The sequence below is a fragment of the Taeniopygia guttata genome, chromosome 6, assembly GCF_048771995.1.
Source record: "Taeniopygia guttata chromosome 6, bTaeGut7.mat, whole genome shotgun sequence".
NCBI classification, from domain to species: domain Eukaryota; kingdom Metazoa; phylum Chordata; class Aves; order Passeriformes; family Estrildidae; genus Taeniopygia; species Taeniopygia guttata.
In genome coordinates this window covers 22353625-22365770 of record NC_133031.1, presented here as the reverse complement: position 1 = coordinate 22365770, position 12146 = coordinate 22353625, and the positions used below count along the sequence as shown (strand labels likewise).

The following is a 12146-nucleotide window of genomic DNA, read 5'->3' as shown; positions in this document are numbered from 1 at the left end:
GTGACATTTAGTCTTTAACTCCTGAGCCTCCTTAGGAATTTTGAAGAGTTTTGAGCTTTGGGTTTGTTTGATTTTTCTTTTGGATCTTTCTGGAAATGCATGCTGTTTATCAGCTATTAAATTATTACCCAGTAATGAAAAATGCTTATAATTCAAAAATATTTTCTCCTTATCTTCATTTAAAACAAGTGTGTGTGAGGGGGTTGTTGGGGGGGAGTGTTTTGTTGGATTTTGCTTTTGTTTCTTTTTGTGGTAGTGGTTTTGTTTTGGTTTTTTTTCAGAAATTAAATAATAAAGCCCTCTTAATTATTTAATAAAATTGCTAATGGCCAATTCAGTCCCAGTTCTAGTTGGCAAGAAGAAAAGTTTTTTGCCACTCTTTTCTTATTTGTTACTCTCCATCGAGCAGACTGAAAAGTCTTTCACTTGCTTGTGAGATTGTTGTCATTGAGAGCAGTGACTTCTAGTAAGCATTAGATATTTTATACTTTAGAATTTACTTTATTTATTGCATATACCCACCTTGCTCTTCTTTCTCAGGAAGTGAAATTTTCTTCCTAAGCCTAGCTGTGCAGTAAGTAGAAGCTTTTTCATGCATTAACTTGGGGAACGCCCCACCTAGTGGATGATCGTAATCTCATTTCTCATTGCTCCAGTTCTGACAGATTTAAGGTTATGTTGGATTACCTTAAATATTACCCGTGTTTATTGCCAGCTCGGGAAATTGATTAAATAGCTGGATTTTCTTTCCCCTTTTACTTGTGGGGTGGCAGTGGTGGTGTATGGAGAGCTGGGAGAGGGGAAAGGTAAAAAGGGGATTTACATGAGGGAAAGTTTCAAGTTGAAAAAGGTATCCACATTCCCTGTAAATGTTTTAACACAGAAATTAGTTACAAGCTATGGTGCTTAAAATTGCCATCTGCAAAACTAGTTTTCCTGCATTTCAGATGAAAGGAAGTACCTTAACAGAGCAACTTTTTGTTTTGGGAAGAAAAGATCTTACTTCAGTTTGGGACTGGCCTTTCTCTTGTACAAGAAAAGATGCAGTCAACTTCAGTAAAACAGACTAATAAAATGGTCTTGAAGCATGTCTGTTTGCATCTCAGACGCTTGTGCTTTTAAAGGCAGATTAAGGCATATGAGTTCTATCCCACTGTGATCAGAAATTATTAATTGGAAAATGTGGGATGAGGTAATGTGTTGCTCTGCCCTTGTTCCTGTGTCCTGTACTGCTTGCTTCCAGCCTTGTGTGGAGGAAGAAAATTTGTCAAAAACAAATTTGTTTCTTCCCTTAAAATTAAGCTACTCATCCTTCTGTCCCACTTTTGGAGCTGTTATTCAAGTTGTATATATGAAATCATATTCAAATAGGCTTTCTTGTTCTCCTGTATTATAAGAAATAGTGAATTCTTATAATTTGTTACTGGAAGAAATTATTCTCTTCAGAAGTTATTCTGCTTGGAAGTACCTTCTGACATAAGAGATGTCTCCACACTACATGGCATTATTTCTTATGGTATTTTAACATGGCTTGGTCTGTGTGGTGTCAGTAACTTCTGCAGTGTGGTTTTTAACTTCAGGTCTTAGAGGAGTGATTACTTTGTTTCTATAATAATAATAATTTTGTGGAACAGACAGAGGTGATGTCACTTGTTGCTGATCCTATCAACTATGAGGATGTGGCCTTTGAGAGAAGCAGAGGTGGAAAACATGGAATATTTTTAAAAACTCATAAGTGTCTTCAGTGACAAGTGGTATTATGCTGTATTTTTTCTGCTCCTTTATGCTTGATAGCACTCATAAAATATTGCTATACGGAAAAAAAGTTTTTCTCAAATAAATATTTTGTTTCCCTGCTAAGAGGAATGTCATTTCAGTCTCCATTAAATCAAACCTCTTAGCATGCTTCTAACTTAAACAATACTTACACAAACACAGGGTTCTCAGTTTTATATTTAATACTTGTATTATATACTGGTATAATACTTGTAGTACTGGTTATTGATGAGGGGGGAAAAAAGAGTTCTAATTGGACCCCACAAGATTTCTTTTTGTTTGCAGCAAGTATATGCCCCAAAGCAGGACTGAAGCTGGTTTTGTTCATCATGTTTAAATTAAACCACCTTTCCAGTATACTGTTACCTTAAATTTGAAAATAGTGTAAGCTTCTATGATCTTGAAGCTTTTGTGGCAGGAGGGAAAGAATTGGTAACATATTTAATGTCTTTTTTTTAAACTTCATGCAGGCACACATCTATTCTTTGGGTGCAACACTGAAAGCAGCAATAGAATATATTGTAGAACCTGAGACAGAATCAGAATTCGGACAAGATCTGCACACTCTGCTGGAACAAATGCAAGAAGAGAATCCTGAAAATAGGCCAGATATTGAGGTAGAACAGCTCTACATAATTTTTGTTTTAAAGAAGGTGATACTAATATTTCTGTATGTATGCTTGTTTATCTCATAGTCTTTGTAATTATCAAGTTAATCTTGATAAGCAGTATGCTCAAGTTTTGCAAGAAAGCTAAGGTCTTCCCCTACTCTGCAGAAATTCATCCTTTTTCCCACTCTAATGGATATACAACCTGAAAAGTAGATGTAGATGTTTGTCAGTGCTTGGATTTTTAAGAAGATTGTGTGAATACACTGGTGGATCTAAATTTTCTCATTAACTGTTTTCTTCCCATTTAATATTTGGTTTACAGAGAGGCAGAGTGTCATTAGAAATAAAAGCACAGGCATTATGCTGTGAAATCTGTGTGATAATGGGATTGCATTTAAGAAGGGGATGTAGGGACCCTGCCCCAAGAAGTCTCTGTTCCTTGGCATGTTCAAAGCAGTGTTGTTCAAAGCATTACTACTAACTAGTTTTTCTGTAATTACATAAAGGTTTAGTTTTTCTATTGGATTTTGTATTTTATTCCATTTAGCCTCTTATTTTACCTTTAGCTTTTAGAAAGAATGTGAAACTATATAGGATAATTGCTGCAGTCTTCAAAGAATTTACATTCTAAATGTTGGTTACCTGATAGAGTTATTTGACATTAATGTGCAAAAGTTTAGCTTTAATGTTTTTGCAGCCTGTGAGAATGTAGCCAGAGAATAACAGGAATAACAGATGTGCAATGTGACTTTTATTGGATTCAGTTCTGCACAACAGCAAAGGAGCAGTTGAGTGGGAAGTGCTGAATGCAGAAGTGAGAGCATCTCCTAAGAGCTGTATGAGGTCTCGCCAGTGTTTATCTAGGAATAGTTACTGAGGAAATGGTGGAAATGTGTTTGGAAAGGCAGCTCTCTTCTACATCCTGCCCAAAGGGGCAGGTTTTTAAATGTGTGAATATCTGCAGTTAATTATATGTGAGACCAATGCTAATGCATCAAGTGGTGCCCAGACTGCAGATTGTGTTATTATTGTGTTATTATGAAGTAGTGTTAATTTTTGTAACAGTAATGATTGCTTTTTCTAACTGGGAATACTGCTTTTTAGATATTTGTATTTTGCAGTTTTAAAAAGATTCAGGGTTTAATTTTAATGTAATTTCAGTAATAAAAACATTCATCATCCTGCCTGTGTCACTGAATTCAAGCGAAGCATTGGCTTTGAAAAAAGTAATCAGCACTCTAGCTTTTTGCATTTTCACTATGTTATTCATAAAGGTTAACATTTAATATAATTTTTATCAGTTGTTCTTGATGTTCTAACTGTAGGCTAAAACTTGAATTTTATTAAATGACTTCATAATGCCCATGGTAAAAACAAGAAATTAATTCAACCACATAATAGAAACATGCAGTATAAAGAATTGGAGAAGAAAGACCTCCAATGTAGCATCATACAAATTCAGATGTACTGTGGGAGTTAACATCATTCATGTTAGTTGAAATTCACAAATCTATTCATTATTAAATAAGTATTTAACATTCATTTCCTCTAGAGCATTTTGTCATTATGTGAAGAAAAAATGAAGATTGCTTCATCGAGTAATATTTGTCGAAGCTTGTCTGCTGTTGGAAGAAGAGTTCTTTCAATTGAATCATTTGGTGCTTCTCAAGGTAACTAGAAAATGTATTTAGTCTAAAACTTTAGATTGCCTGACATATCTAATGATTTTTCAAAGACTGTGTTTGTGTGATCTCCTGTTATAGATTCCTTTCTAGATTACAACAAATCATTATTAAATATTTGTAGATCAGTGATGGGGAAACAGGGACATGTTAATGTTAATTAACATAATATGTTTGAAGTGTCCCTTATGACTCAAAGTGGTTCAGATTTGTTCAGAAATTGAGAATCTGTGTAACATACTAAAGGTATGTAACAGCAATGGCAGAACAAGCAATATAAAGATTTACAAGGAGAGATTCGGAGGTTTAGTACACATTTAATATAAGCATCTGTTTTTGTATCTAGATGTCTGTGATAACATGTGGAAAGGAAGAATGTGTCAGAGGAATTCAGGATCTAAATTATATTCAAATGAGAAAAACAACATTGCAGGTGATTCGTCTGCAGTGGAAGAGGTGACACCTGCCTGTCATAACAACTCTTCTGTAGTTACCATGGTGACTGGCAGAGAAAGTGGTTTAAAGGAAATGCAAATTGATCTGGATAATGAGAAAACTCAGCATTCTCAACTTGAAACTCAAACTGAAAAGAGCAAAGAAGAGGACAAACACGCAGTGTATACTGACAGTTTTGCTAGTGTTGCTTTGGATATAAAATCATGTGTTATTGACCTGGAGAGAGATTGCCTTTTTAAGAAAGGTTCTTTGAGAAAAATGAAAACCTTTCCAAAGCTACCACTTGAACTTGCAGATACAAATAACTTTTTTACCTCTGTAACCAACAGTGGACCACTAGATAGGAAAAATCACTTCATAACACAAGAGTCACTACCTCCAGACAATAATAATGAGGTTGCTTTTTCAAAGGGAAATCTCAATTCATTTGCTGTCAGTAGTCCACCAGACATAGAATCAAAGAATCACCAATTTGATGATCATCATTTAGAGGTACCATGTGTATGCACACAAGTGTCTGGCCTGAATCTAGAAGAACATATGTCACTTATCAATGGTAAAAAGATAGGTTTTTCTTCATCTGATCACAAAGAAGACTCTTCTGGTGCTACCTCTGAAGGGCTAAAACCACCTGATATGCTAAAAGGTCCAAATCAGTCAATTGCTAGAGCAAAAATGCTAGACAACTACATGGTGTTGGAAGACTGTTCTGAAGCTTTTCAAGGGTCAAATGAAAATTATGTACCACATTTTAACAAGATGGATTCAGTGTTAACAACAAAACCCAGTGGGAACAGACATGGAGCAAACCTAATTGGGCCACCAGAATTAAGCAACGGTGTGATGAGTGCAAACAATAATGAAGATAATCTTTGTGGAGGCAGAGGTTCAGAAATCAAAAGTAACGAGCAGGTAGTAAAAATAAAGTCTTCATTATATAGTTGCTGTAGTCACTTATGTGGAGATGAGATGACTTAAATACTGTGTGATTTCTTTCCCCCTTCTTCCCTTTAGCATCCCAGAAAATGGAATTTTGCTAGTCTGCACACTTTAAGAGTTAATATTGGAAACATGGTGATCCTTTTTTCTTCTTAAATTAAAAATTAAAGTGCTACAGTGAAATTTATGCTGTTGCAAAATCGACTTCCATTTTAATTTTTAAATTTTTTTACAAATGGAGTCTTACTCGCTAGTGTGTTAGAGCAGCATTCCTTAATAACTGATTGCATTTGTAAAAGAACAACCAAAGCATACATGTTTATGTTACTGTTGATGCATAAATTCCACTACCAAGCAGTGAGCCTCCCAGGTGCTTATGAAAATTGCAGAATTCCTAACTGTAAACCTGAGCTCACTGAAATCAGTGGCAATATCCCATCAGCTTCAGGAGGCTAGAGTCCACATTTTTTTAATCTTCCATGTACATTTAAGTTTTTGGAAATTGTACATTTGCTATATTTGTTCTGTGTTCTTAAATTGCCGTCTCTGTTTGTTATGTATGTTTCACTATAGAATTTAAATATGTGCACAATATGATGGATATGTTGTCTCATGCATTAAGTCTTTATCAATAGCCAAATACCAGAGGGAGAATCTGCCAGAGTTTGTTGATAGATAATTGTAATATGGTCTCTTCTTTGCTCAAATTGCATATCTCAGGGTGGACAAGTTTGGTCTCTGACTAGATGGTTTTCTTTTGTGCCACACTCAGAAGTGTAAACAATCCCCGTGGCAGGAGAGCTGCTGGCTAAAACTGCAGGATTGTTTATCCTTCTCCAGCTTTGTTACAGCAGGATAAAAATGAGCAGCACAAACTTCACACATTTTGTTTCCAGAAATTATTCTTAGATGCGGATGTTGGGTTTTTTCCTTGCTTGTCTACTGGCAAGTCAGCCTTGCTCTCCTTGCCTACCAGCCCATGTTCCAGCCATCCCATACAGTGGCACTTAGGGTTATATTCAGTCTCTGTCTGTCCTGCTTTTCACCTTGCCCGAATGCTTGCTTTGAAACACTCACCTAGAATTATCAGGTGTGTAAAGAGCCTTTGCTTCATCATAGGTGAAAGACTAGAGCAAACTGAAGAATCTGTCCTTTTTTCCCTTTTCTGTCTCTTCTCCCTCAACAGGTGTGCTTATTAAATTCCTAGTTCAGGAGGATAGTAAATGTGGATAAGTACCATGTGGCATGGTTTTGCCTTCTGAGGGGCTTATTCACTGTATGCATATTGAATCCTTTATTTAGTTTTTAAGCCCTGCAAGTGTATTCTTCAGACTCTGAGAAATAATCCCTTTATTGTACATACATCCTTTTTTTTTTTCTATTTCTGCCATCACTTATGAACATAAGTTGAGTGTAGTGATAGGAATTCTTTTTTAAGGAGGAAAAGATGTTGAAATAAGACTAATATTCTGTCCTTACCAGATTACCAGGGCAAAAGTTTAAGTCTGGATGCATGAAGGTAGTTTTAGGAAAATAATCTTCCCCAGAATTAGTTTTCCAAAATTCTTCTATGAAATTAAAAGCTGTAACAAATCTTATTTGTTTTTTTGCAGCAGTGCTTGAGACTGACACACAGAAAAGTAAACCAAAATACATTCTCAGGTTATTCTGCCATTCTTTTTAAGTCTTCATTTTCTTTAAATATTTCATCATCAATTTAAATAAAGTGTCCTTTCAGCCTGAACAAAATTTCATTCTTGCAGGCAAGTAAGCTCTTATTAACAGTGAGGTTATCCTGCTCACAGGATCTCACAGAACAATCACTGTGAATTAAAAAAGGTAACTCTTATTCCAGATACTCTAATAAGAAGTATTGAATACATAGCATCTGAAATGAAGACAGCAGGGTAGTGGTTCTTTGTTATATCAGAGATTTATAGCTGTCTGTTCAATAGAAGAAATGCTTGATAGACTCACACTCTATATTCTCTTTTTTAGTAAATGATTCCAGCAAATGTTCAGGTCCTGCCACAGAAAAATGTGTGATTTAGAAAAATCTTTTTGGTCTTAAACAAATAAAGTAAACATAGTAAAAGCTTCTTTGTTTATTTAGCTGCTGTAGAGAGAAAAAAAAAAGCCCTTTAAGTATATTAACACCTAGGCTTCTGAAATGGCTTCCTAAAATGCTGAATGTCTAGCCTCATAATCCTTTTTCTGAAGGAAAGTCATTCATAGTTAGGAGTTGTTGAACTGTATAGCAGACTTTATTGTGAGTCTTCTTAGGGAAATGAAGTGGGTTAATGTTTTCAACTTCTTTTTTCCTTTTAGAAAAGAGTTTTTATTCCTCAGGCTTCCAGAATATAGCAGTTTTTGCCTGTGTGTTATCTCCTGACAACTGAAAAAAAATAATTAACACTGTGCTATCCCTTACATGACAAAAGTACAACTGCTGTCTCTCTCTCACGTTCCCAATTAGCCAGAATTTTACCAAATACCTTTTTTTTTTTTTTTTTTTTTTTTTTTTTTTTTTTTTTTTTCTTAAAGAAAGCCTAGGTTTGTTCATTTACTGCAAAAGCACAAATGTGAATCCCCAGCTAATGTGATCTCTGCCTTTTGGGGTATATGGAAAACACCTCAGAGGATTTGCAGTGCTGCCATTTCTGAGTTCTCTATAACAAATTGGCATGATTGCAGCAAGTAGAGCTTTTAGAATGGTATCTCCAGCATTCCTTTCATGTTGTTTAGAGAAGGTGCAATACCAGCCCCATCCGGTTGAAGATCAACCTTGTCTACTCTGGAGAACAGACAGTTTTTCTTGCCTGTCAGTACTTCTCCAGTGGACAATATTTTTCTAATACTCAAACACTGCTTCTTATTGTTGTGTGCTTTACTGCTAGTAAGCATTACTAAAAATACTTGCTTGCTTTTGTCTGGCTACTGCAATGTATCTTGTGAGAGTTTTCCTAGTAATTTTTATATTTTTGCATGCCATAAATAAATATTTTTCACTTCAAGTTTGAGTGGGGATCTTTTATTTCTCTAACCAGTTTCATTGCAATCAGGTATGTCTCATCTCTAATCCTTTTAAATGTTTCTCTGTGATTTAAATGCTATGGTCTTTACTTGGGAAGGGTTAATGGAAACCTGGCAAATGCAAGTTTGTTTTCTGTTGGTCATTCATACCCTGTCAAGCATGAGAGAAGTGAAAAGCCATGTAGCTAGAGGCTGACACTTTAACAGTGGGGAAATAACATGAAGGAAAGAAAAGTTGTCAGTTCCCAGAATAATACTTGCTAAGAAAAGAATGATGAAAATCTTGCTCTGGCTATTTAAAACATGCCAGCATTATGTTCATAAAAATAAATTATCTTTGCATAGTTGGAATGCTTTACTAATTTGGGGGTTACAATTCTGGTACCAACAATTAAATAGACGATCTGTTAAATTATCTTTGCAGCACTGCAAAAAAACCATCACTTTTCAAAAAAGTGAGGTTTAAAATGCAATCTTTGGTCATAAACAGAAATGGCACCAGGATGTAGATATAGACAATAATGGCTCATTTGGCTTTTTTATATTTTCTGACAAAATTTCAATGCTGTGAAAAACATTTTCTTACTTTAAAAAATGGGTAATATAATTTCTGTCATGAAAAGGTCTGCTTAGAACTTTAAAAAAATTTGGAAAGAGACATTATAGTATAATTTTGTTTGCTCTTTCATGCAGTTTCACTGATGATAATATATTAATGAATGTTTAATAGCATTAAATGTTAATGGTTTAAATGAAGTGGACTTACAAATGCTGAAGAGTTGTCTTGAGCTTGCTTTGCTAAAATATGTGAATAGATAGATAAGTAACTGCATGCTACAGATGGTTTGACTAAAATAATTTAATCATATATTTTCCAGTACTTCAGATTTTTTTTTTCTTGGTGTTTGAGTAGGGATTTTATTTTTAAATTTTAGGAAATAGTAATAGCCATGAATCAGAGATTTGCATGTTAAAAACCAAAACAGGCAAACCTGAGACATGCCTAAATAAGGAGTTTTATACTTACATGTTTACTAAACCAAGGTTCAGTGGAGTTAGAATGTACATTGTGTTAAAATACCTCAGGTACCAGGAGCATTGCATGAAATACTTTAAGGATTGAGGCTTAAATAAAAGTTGCCTCATAACCATAGGTTGAGAAGTGTATTCTTTTTCCTTTGAAAACTGTTTGAACCAGACTGCATGCATTTTTCACCACAAATGCAAATGTGTGATGAAACATGTCTTGTCACGTACCTTCACTACATGGGGTAACTTCTGCAAGGTGTTAGAAGCACGAGTTAGAAGTCCCCAGCAGGTCTGAACCCTCAGTTTTCATCTGAAGTGTTCCACATTTCTCTTTCTGGTGGAGGAAGGTGGGAATTTGGAATAATTAGGACACTAGAAGAATGAACTTCTCAGGTGTTTCTTTCAGGAATAAAAATTATATGGTCAAGGTGAGGAGAGATGTGAATTATAGTAAGAGACAATAGCAGTACAGGTATTTATTAGTATGGCAGAAGATCAATTAGCACACAAATACCAGCTAACAATTATATATTTGAGGTTTTTTATGTATTTAGAATGATTGCCAGAGAAACAATGAGTGTATACATTTAAATAAAGTTCACCAAACTGTAACCAGACTGCATCCTTCTTTTTCCTGACTCAATTTGTTTTGGCCATCCCACAGATGGCAGTGATTCTCATTTATGCTAAGATTTGCTTTCCCTACATACCTTTTTCTTCCAAAATAGTGTTTTTCTGGTGCCTCTTCATCCTCTGTTTTCTAATCTATCATTTACACTCCTGTCTTATCATACACTTTTGCTGCAGCTCTTAGGATTTATTCCTACTCTCCTGCGGCCCCTGAATTTCTTTCTGTCATTTCTTTCTTACTCTAAAGGGCTTGGATATCCCAGAGGTGATGAAAAATACTTTGCAGCTTTTTGCAGTACAGCAAACTTCAGTCTCCAATTCACTGAGAGATTTCTTCTTTCCCTGGCTAGCCATTCATCACCTTCTCCTGAAGTAAAAAGTGATTTGTATATGCAGTAAAGGAAGTCCATCTTTCTTCTCTGCCTCTTTTAGAGTCTTTAAAGACACAAACTTCAAGAGGATGGATTCTCTTACAGAGAAACGTGGCACTAGTGTGTACTTACTTGAAGAAAATTCCTAAATCCTAAAGCCTTCTTAATGTTTAATCAGTCTGAAATTTCTCTTGTGGTTTCTCTTCATGCTTGTCAGCTGTGCAGGGTTAATTTGAAGATTTGGGTGCTCCTTTCTTTGTAAAGTGTTTGTGAGCAAAGACACTTGAGGCACGTGAGAACCACAGTGCTCTGGAGGGGGAAACAGTGCTGCTCAGGGATAGTAATGTATGAACAGTATGAAGCCCTGTCCTGTATGCTTTATAGACTAAGTCATTCTTTTGACTGTCAGTCCTCCTTTTCCTTCTTGCTGTGTGATTGATGGCTTTTTATCAGATTGTTCAAGAGCTTACTTTTCTAGATACAGTAAAAGAACACATGGATGAAAGCATTTTGCACTCCAGGGTGCTGGTGATAAAAAATTGGAGAATGAAACTGAATCTTATCACCTGGCTTCAAATCTGTCTATGCTGAATTTACTAATTTTTGCAATGTGCACAATGTAGGGTAGAAGAATAATAGCACCAAGTTCATTTTTATCTGTTGGAGGTAGGCAGAATATGAAACATTTTCAGTAAATCAAAAGGTGTGTTTCCTGACATATTTTGTTTAAAAAAAAGTAGTTTATCTGGTTCACCTTCAAAGAATATTTAAACAATATGAGCCTAAAGTATTGTGTTCTTTGAGAAGGTCTTCTGGTTCAAATTATTAACAAAATTTCAGCTACAGAAATTAATGGCGTTCTTTTCTCCATAGATTGCACTGAAGCTATTTCACTGAGCTTTATGAAATTCAATGCAGTAGTCAGCTCATTATGTATCTCATGGTAAAATCCAAAGAGCATCTCAGTAAAAGGATGAAAAATTGACTTTAGTAAATGACAGTGCTGAGGCTGATTTGTCAATGATGTAGTGCCATGGTGTGTGGGAGAGACCCTTAGTCTATGCAGATTTTACAAATACTGGTTGGGATATAAAGGTGTCTGCAAAAGTAACAAAACAATTCAAAGGGGTTTTCGTTTGTCTCCTGTGCTTCAATTTTGTGTTTAGGTTTTTTTGGGTGGTTTGGTTCATTTTTTATTTGATTGATTTTTGTTTCTTTGGGGTTTTTTTTGAGGGTGAAATGTTTGTGTTTTTTTTTTTTTTTCCCAGAGTTAATCCTGAATTACTTCTGGTAATTCTTTTCCCTAACATGGCCTGAAATTGATTCATTCAGGACTGCATATGTAAGAGAAAATGCACTGTGCTCTTTTTAAAAAGAGTTCTTTGGGTCTGCTCTCACTCAGAGGTTTCTGCCTACAGTGAACTTTTTAGTGTTCCTTTGGTAGATGAATGGAGATCATGAAGTGCAGCTGATGTCAAGAGCTGCCACTAGAGATGGGTTTTTCCATTAGCAGGGTTTGATCAGGAAGGTGTGTGCGCACTACTATAAATCTCCAGCTCTTAGATTCACACTAACACACACCACCCCTCAAGAATAAAAAAATCAAAAATGTGTGTCTC

General features: G+C 35.4%; 1 protein-coding gene across 8 annotated transcripts in view; it reads left to right on the top strand.

Moving 5' to 3' along the window:
- KNDC1 (kinase non-catalytic C-lobe domain containing 1) overlaps positions 1-12146 on the top strand; it is a 56194-nt gene that overhangs the window by 20072 nt on the left and 23976 nt on the right. For 7 of the 8 annotated variants that reach the window (XR_005980905.2, XM_030276169.4, XM_072931149.1 and 4 more), the window contains exons 4-6: positions 2247-2393; positions 3940-4057; positions 4416-5437. Coding sequence is in view for 6 of the 8 variants with exons in the window: in XM_030276169.4 (XP_030132029.4) it covers positions 2247-2393; positions 3940-4057; positions 4416-5437 (1287 nt within the window). In the remaining 2 variants the exon portion in view is untranslated. The remainder of the gene's footprint in view (positions 1-2246; positions 2394-3939; positions 4058-4415; positions 5438-12146) is intronic. The other variant, XR_003961126.4, reaches the window with a different exon arrangement.